The following is a 9109-nucleotide window of genomic DNA, read 5'->3' as shown; positions in this document are numbered from 1 at the left end:
TTAATACAAATTCCAAACAGATTTACATCGTTACCAATTTGATTTCTAATTATGTTTTATTATAAGGAGAAATGTCAGTTTTCGCAAGATATAAAAAGATCATTAATAATTAATTGCATCAACAGTTTTTCTCAACAAATTTTTTTTATGAATTTTAATTCATTATCACGTCAATATAAAAAAATCAACTTAAATTCAAAATAATTTAACAGTCAATTTTATGCGAATATTTAATTTTAAAACATGATGAAATTCTAAACATATGAATCAACAAAAAAATGAATTGACATCACGATTATGTATAAACGATTGTATAAAATATAAATTGAATGGTGAGTCGATTTACCGCGTTTAACATCACATAAAACAAGAGCATTAATTGAAAGCGACTTATATCAATTAATCTGACATTTAGATACAGAATTATAATTATCGATTTTCATATGGACGTAGCATGTAATAATGTTCTCTAAAATAACGAATAGCGATATCACTCAGCGCGGTCGGATTTGGAAATCGTTGTATATTATAATCGCGTGTGCGTATATAAACTACAGGACTTTTTAATAAAAAATTGTATAATGTCTACGGAACAGCGAAAATGCTTGTGAAAAAGTTAGTAAGAGGGAGAAACAAAAAAACTTATTTCTATAAGGAGCACATCGAGTAGGGAGTATACTTTTAGATTACAGATGTTTAGACGAAGAGTTATTTTTTACACGTAATCGATGCCTTGCTAGAATCGTGCTTTCGATTATGAACGCGACAAAAAGCCTCTGGCTAAAAAAGTCTAGCAATTAAGCGCGAACCCTGCTAAGCATCTCATCTCCCTATATACGTGTGAATCATTTTGATAATCAGGTTTTCCCCTGTGCCTAAATTATCACAGGTATCAAACTATATTAATATTGGAACGCTCCGACTTAAAAAATGATCTGAGAGGGACAGAAAAGATAATTCATTTGAAAAAATATCCCTGATGAAAAAATTTCTCATAGCTTATATTCTCAAAAATTTTTTATGTTCCAAATTTATAAAAATTTTTGAAAAAATATCTTAAAAATACCTTCTTTAAATTTTATGAATTTTATTTGAAAATTATAGAATGAGAAATCCTTAAAAATATTTAAGAATTCACATATATATGAAAAATTCTAGAAAAGATGTAGGCTTAGCATTTCTGAAAGTGTTTCAAATCGTATAAAAAAAATCTAAGAATTTTTCTAAAAAGCTATAAGGCCATATAGAAATTTTAAAAAATTATATGAAGAATTCTGAGAAAAATTTTCACCAGATATATTTGTCTCTTTTCTCTTTTTTCTTTTAAAGAATACACACATATAATAATCTAATAAAAAAATTTACTAGATGTTTTATAAAAGAACAGTAAGAGAATACTGTAGCAATATATTGACAATAGATTCGATCAAAAATTGCTACAGATTAGTAGTGCTTTATCTTCGTATTAAACTTGTGTTAGTAAAGCTTGCTGGCATAATTTAATAAGTAAAGTATTATTTATTAAATTAATTGAAGATATGATTGATTGCACCAAAAAGTTTCGATGGGAATGTACAAAATTTTAATGGAAATGGAAAAGAAAAATAAACTTATATTCTTGTGAAAGCAAAGAATTGAAATGGCATAAGATTCCGTAAAGGACACGTACTTAATTGACAAATAGGTTCAATCCCAACCTTTACTCCATTATGTATATTATTGATATATAAAAGATTGATTATATAAAAAGAACTAAAGATGAATTGAAGCACAACATGGTACTGTGTGTCCCAATTCGAGACAACTATAAACAGAAAAGAAAAGAAATAAATTTTCTTTTCAAAATTCTCCCTTTCTTCTTCCTTCGCCCTCCCCCCCTCTCTCTCACGTTCTGGAAGTAAACATTTCGTGCAAGGGTTATATGAAAAGGACTGGAAGGAGAGTTTCAGTATTATTATAGTTCAGTGATCGCAGACTAGCCTGTGAATATGAAACGAAAAAAATAGAAAATGGAAAATAGATTGTAAAAAATTGAAGAGATAAAATGAGCTATAGGGTGGATCAAAAAACACGATGTCACGAATAAATTCAAATAAAGAGAAGCTTTATCATATTTATGCAAAATAAAAATGAAAAATAATATATATTTGTAATATATAATATTAATGAGATTGATTGATGCTGACAGAATACTAAAAAGATAATTAAGATTTATTTAAGTAAACTACCTTAACAATTGTTTATCGACTGACTATAATGTCATTTCTCTTTCGACGAAGTGATTTTGATCCACTCGATACATTGAGGGGCTTACGATTTGCCAGTTAATTATAAAATTTCCAACGCAAAGCGACAAAATGTACCCCTCTGAATTATTTTTGTATTATTTGCCTAAGTGTACGCATAGAAACGTATTCTTAGCGCGTTTGATGTTGGATCGTTTCGATAGGCGCATGATCGGTTTGCCGGAATAATTATCGATAATCAATGACAAAACGACATTATTAATTGACGATAGTATTCGACACCGAATTCACTTGCAATCCATATCGGAAGGCTAACGATGTGTGTTATGTCACGTGTTCACGATTTTGGTGGAAAAACACTTGTAGAATGCAATATAGATGGATATGTATATGTGTATGTTTATGAGTATATGGGCATGTGTGTATGTATATGTGCGTGCAAATAACAACTGTTTGCAATATTACATCATGAGACGAAACGTCTCTTTAATATTTGAATGCACTGTGGTTTCGGTAATGGATGTATTCAAACACGAATATAAATAAAGTTTGTTAATTAAAATATTTCAGCCCTTATTACTTTAAATATACCCATACAGCACAGAAAGATTGCAAAATGATTGTATATATATCTCATTGCAATGTTGTAATATTGTAAATAGATTGCGCAATGTATTTGCAACATTGTTGCAATGTTATAGCATCATAAAAATGTCCGCCTTCAGCAAGATTGCGCTGTAATGTAGCAATGTGCAGTACAATGTATTTGCAACTATTATTAAAAATAATTTTTTTTATTACTGTAAATAATTCTTTTTAATTACTGAATATATAATTTGAAATACAATTTGTGATACAAATAAAAAAATGCAGAAAAAGAATTAATCAATATATATATATTTGTACATATTCTTATACAAGGAAAGATTCAGTACCAATTTCACAACGCGAAACAGGCCGGTATTCATAGTCGATTCTTGTATTTAAGATTGTCTTAAGTACAGTCTTAAGATGTCATAAGTCAATCCGAGGACTGTATTAACATCTTAAGACATTATTTAAGACAGTTTTAAAATAAAAGCGGACTATGAATACTGTCCCATGTTTAACACGTTTCACAGTTGGTAGCTACCTCCTTATGAACAGTCCATAGACGGAGAGAGACCAGAGATTTAGAAAGAGACACTGTCCAACACCATGTTATCCTTTCCACCATTCATATGCCGTAATCTGTAAAAATTGACTAATCACTTTTGAGTATTCCCTTCTTACCGTTGAATGAGGGGAAAACTTGACTGTGATTAGTCAATTCTTATAGATTGCAGCATACGGCATATCCCTTAGGGAGCGTTTATATTAGCCGTTTATAAAATGATAAATTACAAATTAACAAAAAAAAACTAATAAGTTTTTACAGAGTCCTTTAATTAAAACAAATAACAATTTACCTAAAAAACGTGTTAAATGGTTTTCCATACCGTATTTGGAAGAGATATCGAATAAATTCAAGAATGCAATTAATAGGGTTTGCCATAGGCAATTTCATTTTTTAGTTTGAACAAGTTGATCAGTTTATTAAATCAGTTTATTAAAGTTCATAAAGATTCTTTAAACAATGAATTATTAGGTGTTGGAATTAATTCGTAGCGTTTTTTTAATGAAAGAACGTTATTTATTTCACATGAATATTAAAAAATACATTAATTAAAGTACTTCCCATCACTTTCTACTACTTTTGACCATCTTTCGGGCAGTGAATGAATACCGCGTCGGAAGAACTGTTCGTCTTTAGATGAAATCCACGAATCGAACCATTTTGTACAATCTTCGTAAGATGTGAACTTCTGCTCGCACAAGCTATGAGCTAATGATCGAAACAAGTGGTAGTCGCTAGGTGCAATATCAGGAGAATACGGCGGGTGCGGTAGCACTTCCCATTTAAGTGTTTCCAGGTATGTTTTTACCTGTTTTGCAACGTGTGGGCGAGCATTGTCGTGCAGCAAGATGACTTTATCGTGTCTTTCGAAGTATTCCGACCGTTTTTGCTTCAATGCACGGCTCAAGCGCATCAGTTGCCGTCGGTAGAGATCTCCAGTAACGGTTTCATGCGGTTTTAGCAGTTCGTAGTATATGACACCCTTCTGATCCCACCAAATACAGAGCAGGAGCTTTGAGCCATGGATATTGGGCTTTGCCACTGATGTTGATGGTTCGCCGGGCTTAACCCATGACTTTCTGCGCTTTGGATTGTCATAATGGATCCACTTTTCGTCACCGATAACAATCCGATGCAAAAAACCTTTTCTTTTCTGCCGTTGAAGCAGCAGTTCGCACGTGAGAAAACGTCTCTCAATATCCCTTGGTTTCAATTCATATGGGACCCAATGTCCTTCCTTCTGGATCATGCCCAAACTTTTAAGACGTTTTCCTATTGTTGATAAGTCAACTTCCAATGACGTAGATAATTCTTTAAGTGTTTGACATGAGTTTTCATTGAGCAATGCCTGCAAATCGTTATCTTCAAATTTTTTCGGCTGACCAGGTCGCTCCTTGTCATCCAAGTCGAAATCACCAGCTTTAAAACGTGCAAACCACTTCCTACACGTTTGCTCAGCCAGAGCATGTTCACTATACACATCCACTAAAATACGATGAGCTTCAGCTGCACTTTTGTTCATATTAAAGTAATGAAGCAAAACTCCCCGCAAAAACACTTTATCTGGCACAAATTTTGACATATTCAATGAATTATACAGTGTTGTTATTTATGATTTCAAGAAAGGTTATGTACGGCAAATGACGTCCTATGATAGCTGTTTACAATGTATAAAGAACTATAGGTAACAACGAAATAGTGTACTGCTTGTGCCATCTCTTGTAAAACGCTACGAATTAATTCCAACACCTAATATATAAAAAGGAATATAGTCTACAAGATCAATTGTCGTGATTGCGATGCTTCCTATGTGGGACAAACAGGGAGAAAATTAAAAACCAGACTTTCTGAACACAAAAAGCATATCCATAGTAAAATATCCACTCATTTAGTGATCACAGAACATAGGTTGCAAAACGATTATGACTTTGATTGGCAAAACGTAGAGATTTTGGATGTAGAAAACTATTATAATAAAAGGTTAATATCAGAGATGATGCATATTAATAGACAGACCAATGGGCTGAATCTACAACATGATACCATTGGTACATTGAAATTCTCAATAAACTTTAAGGCTTGTTCATAATATATGTCATAAACTTGTTTGTCTTCAAATTGACCGTTATGTTATTTGTTTAGCAATCATTATTTAACCGAATGTCGAAATGACAAGACACATATTGTTCTCGCAGTTATTTTTTAAAATTTGACGATAATTTATAACATATTAACGAGTTACAAAATGTTACATAAGAGAGATTTATTGTTCAGTGTAGAAGCGTCGACTGTATGAGATGAGATGATTATTAATTTTCAAATTATACATACGATAATTTAATCTTTCATATAATTTTAGCTTGAGTTCTCATTGCCACTCAGCTTTCTAACTTTGTGAGTATGTGACTTACCTCGCAACAATAAACGGTTCAAATTTTGAGGAAAAATGTTGGAGATATCATTTTGTCATGCAATATTCCAATCATTGCGCTAGGGTGGAAGATTGCTGATGAAGACTCAAACCATGAGTAGAAATGTTCAAAGTTAAGGTTTATATTTTTAGTATTAAGAAAAATTGCGCTAATTGATAACCAGCGTCGACTCCTATTGCCTGTAATATATATTTTACTGTTTATAAAAACCGACTATGAATACTGACCCATAAATATTGGTCTTCAAACAAAGTTAATGATTCCTGATTGGTTACATTAACCCGCCATATGTAACAGACGAATACAAGTGCGAATTTTAAGTATAATGTTTAAAAAAATGTTTAATGTAAAAATAATTTTTTAAATCCTCAAAAGACTAAATATTAAATCTTTATAAGATATTTTAATTTATTTCCTAGACTCTAGAGTATTAATTATTAATATATTTAACATAAAAAAATTGCGAATATGGAATATTTACTGGATTAAAAGCTTCAAATTCACATACGTGAGTAAAAATGATAGAAGTGAAATCTTGCACATTATTACAAATTAGAATAGACATTTTATACATTTCCTCTTAAATTTTCTATATTATTAATCTACATTATTCAATATTTTATTTTACCAAAATAAAATTTAAAAAATCTATATATAACTGTATAAAAATCATTGGACTTATGAAAGAAAAAATACTGTGCATCTCTCTCTCATATCAATGTATTAATAACAAAATTTGCAGGATAATATTAATTCTGTTACAATTCTCTGTAATTGAGTTAAATGCTCAAGTTTCCGTTGATGTCTTAAATAATTAAAGCGTCACACGATATTAACTAGAAGCTATAAAAACATGTTGACTAATTCGAAGCAAAGACTATCTTACTGGTAGCACCAAAATAATAAAAAAACCTCTGGGAATCCTTTTGATTTTTGTAACAGCTTTTTTTTATTTTTTGTCAACTGTTACTTGTATTAGCAAGTATCATGGGGCGTATGTCAAGTATTTGTAATGTATAGTTATGCTCCATTATTTCTGCGCCATGTATTTCTCTTGACTCATCAGTTACTTATTTGTTATAACTTTGTTGTATGAAATACCTAAAAAAATGATATATATTATATACTATTTTTATAGTAGTAAATCCACAAAAATATGGATACATCAATTATAATTACCTTAGCACTCATTCTTAAGCTTCAGGTGTAGCTAACGGGGCTTCTTTCTTTTCTTCAATAATAATGGCATCTTTCTTCTCGCCATTAGGTTTATCATTTTCATCCAGTTCCTTTTTGGGAGCCACCTTTAAATATCACAGACAATATATATATATTAAATATGCTTTTATACAAATAATGTATTTAATTTTATATTTAAGAATATTACGAAGCATTGAAACCAACACAGTTGTTTATGCTAATGTATTAATCTGTCATTATTATCATATAACAATCGTGTAACACATTTAATTTTATATTTGTAATTTTTAAAATGATAAAAAACGAGATTAATTGCAACATCAATGAAATGAGATTATAGTTTAATATAAATACAATATAATACATATAACAATACACAATATACATTGTGTGCATGTATATATATATATATATGGAATTGTAGTAGCTCATGTAATATAATGTTTATTTACTTTAAGTTTACTTAGATTTTTGGATATGGATTAATTTAAGTTTACTTTACAATAAATGCATCAAATTATGTTGTGTGTGTGTGTGTGTGTGTGTGTGTGTGTAAAATTTTATTTTTAAAATTATTTTATTAAGTATTATTTAATAAGAATGTATCATCAGTTATTGTTTTAATTATTCCTTTACCTCTTCTTTGCTAGCTTCATCAAAGTTCTCTACTAGGTCAGGCACCTCGTCGTCCTCTTCCAATGTAGTTTTCCCAACCGCACTTCCAGCAACAGTACTTGCTAATCGTTTCAGTTGTGTTAAACCTTCTGGGCCAAGTTGGCTCAATATTCCTGGTAGCATTTCAGTTATTTGTTTATTTTCTCCATGACCGGTGATAGCAAATGTATTAGCGGACAGACTAGCCTGAGCTTTCGGATTATTAAAATGAATGACTGTGCCATCATCTTTAATCATATTAACCTCCTCTATTCCAGGGATTGTATTTACAGAAAGCTTTTTTAGACAACTCTGTAACTTTTTGTCATCTGTAGCAGCAGTTGCGTGTACAACCTGTAAGAATAAAAAATAACATAAGCATAAAAACAGCAATGTTTAATTATATCGCGAGATATTAAATTAAATGTTAATACTGGGTTTAACAATGTTCATATAAGGCACAAATGTTTACTTCTTCCTTTTTTGGTAATTTAATTACAATTCACATATTATAAGTGCTCTAACGAATAAAAAAATAGTTATCTTCAGTTAATACTTACTATAAAAATCAGATCAAAAGTCAATTACTAGGAGGAACTATAAAAATAATTCCGTTTGTCAAATCTACATGACATCAACAAGAAATATGTGAAATATAAAGAAATAGACAGCTAATAAATTCACATTCTTTTTGCCCTTGTAATAAGAATCTTGCGATGTCACGCGTAGTATTAAGTAACTCCAATTTAAGAATCGACATGCATATTAATGTTGACGGTGGACATGGATCACGTCGAAGGGCGATAAAGCAAAGTGCACGAGCGAAGTTTTTCTACGTTAAAAAAGAAAAATCAGATAACTGAAATGTATAATACGACGCTTACCTTCTTCTTGCGTCGGGGTGTACCCTTACCACCGATTCGCACTTGAGCCTGGAGCTTCTTAAGCTTCTCGGGATTCATGCTTTAACCTCTGTCGTGCACGAGGCAGCGGGCACGCACAAGGGAGGGGTGACTGCGACTAGTACGTTGCTACACGTGAAATTCTTCTTCTTAAACGAGTCGACGCCGTGCGAGCGCGGAGACCGGCTAAACACAACACGTGCTCACCGATCCGTCTGAGACGTTCGAGAAAATGGAAGCGTACGCTCAGTTGCGATACCTAATCTACGTCAGAGCTCATTTCCGGACGGCGGCGGCGCACGAAGCGCTTCCGCCAGGCGTCAGTTAAGCCTGTTCTACAATAGAGTCGCAAGAAATTAATTAAAGCCGGCGGCACACGATGGGTGCTTTCCAGCAAGGACACAATCAAACACAGTGTAAAGCCTTGTGTCCACGATGCTAAAAATCGGTCCGAGATCTCGGACAGAGAAAAAATTAACAAATCACATTTGAGCAATTTGATCACATGACCATTACGAT

At 31.8% G+C, this 9109-nt stretch overlaps 1 protein-coding gene across 1 annotated transcript; it reads right to left on the bottom strand.

Annotated features, from left to right (window-relative positions):
• Positions 1-6538: 6538 nt before the first annotated feature.
• bic (bicaudal) lies at positions 6539-8875 on the bottom strand. Its single transcript, XM_018522069.1, has 4 exons — positions 8573-8875; positions 7671-8042; positions 7014-7138; positions 6539-6935 (listed from the first exon to the last, which is right to left on the bottom strand). Exons 1-3 carry the CDS (start codon positions 8648-8650, stop codon positions 7028-7030), a joined length of 561 nt encoding a protein of 186 aa, XP_018377571.1. The 5' UTR covers positions 8651-8875; the 3' UTR covers positions 6539-6935; positions 7014-7027.
• Positions 8876-9109: the final 234 nt, after the last annotated feature.

This window comes from Trachymyrmex cornetzi, unplaced genomic scaffold (genome assembly GCF_001594075.2).
Source record: "Trachymyrmex cornetzi isolate Tcor2-1 unplaced genomic scaffold, Tcor1.1 scaffold127, whole genome shotgun sequence".
NCBI lineage: Eukaryota > Metazoa > Arthropoda > Insecta > Hymenoptera > Formicidae > Trachymyrmex > Trachymyrmex cornetzi.
This window is presented reverse-complemented; position numbering and strand designations above follow the sequence as displayed.

Coding starts and splice junctions, on each gene's coding strand:
- bic (XM_018522069.1), bottom strand. CDS start 8,650: ATGAATCCCGAGAAGCTTAAGAAGCTCCAGGCTCAAGTGCGAATCGGT. Junction 8,043..8,572: donor CACCCCGACGCAAGAAGAAG/GTAAGCGTCGTA, acceptor TTATTCTTACAG/GTTGTACACGCAACTGCTGC. Junction 7,139..7,670: donor ATGAAGCTAGCAAAGAAGAG/GTAAAGGAATAA, acceptor TGATATTTAAAG/GTGGCTCCCAAAAAGGAACT.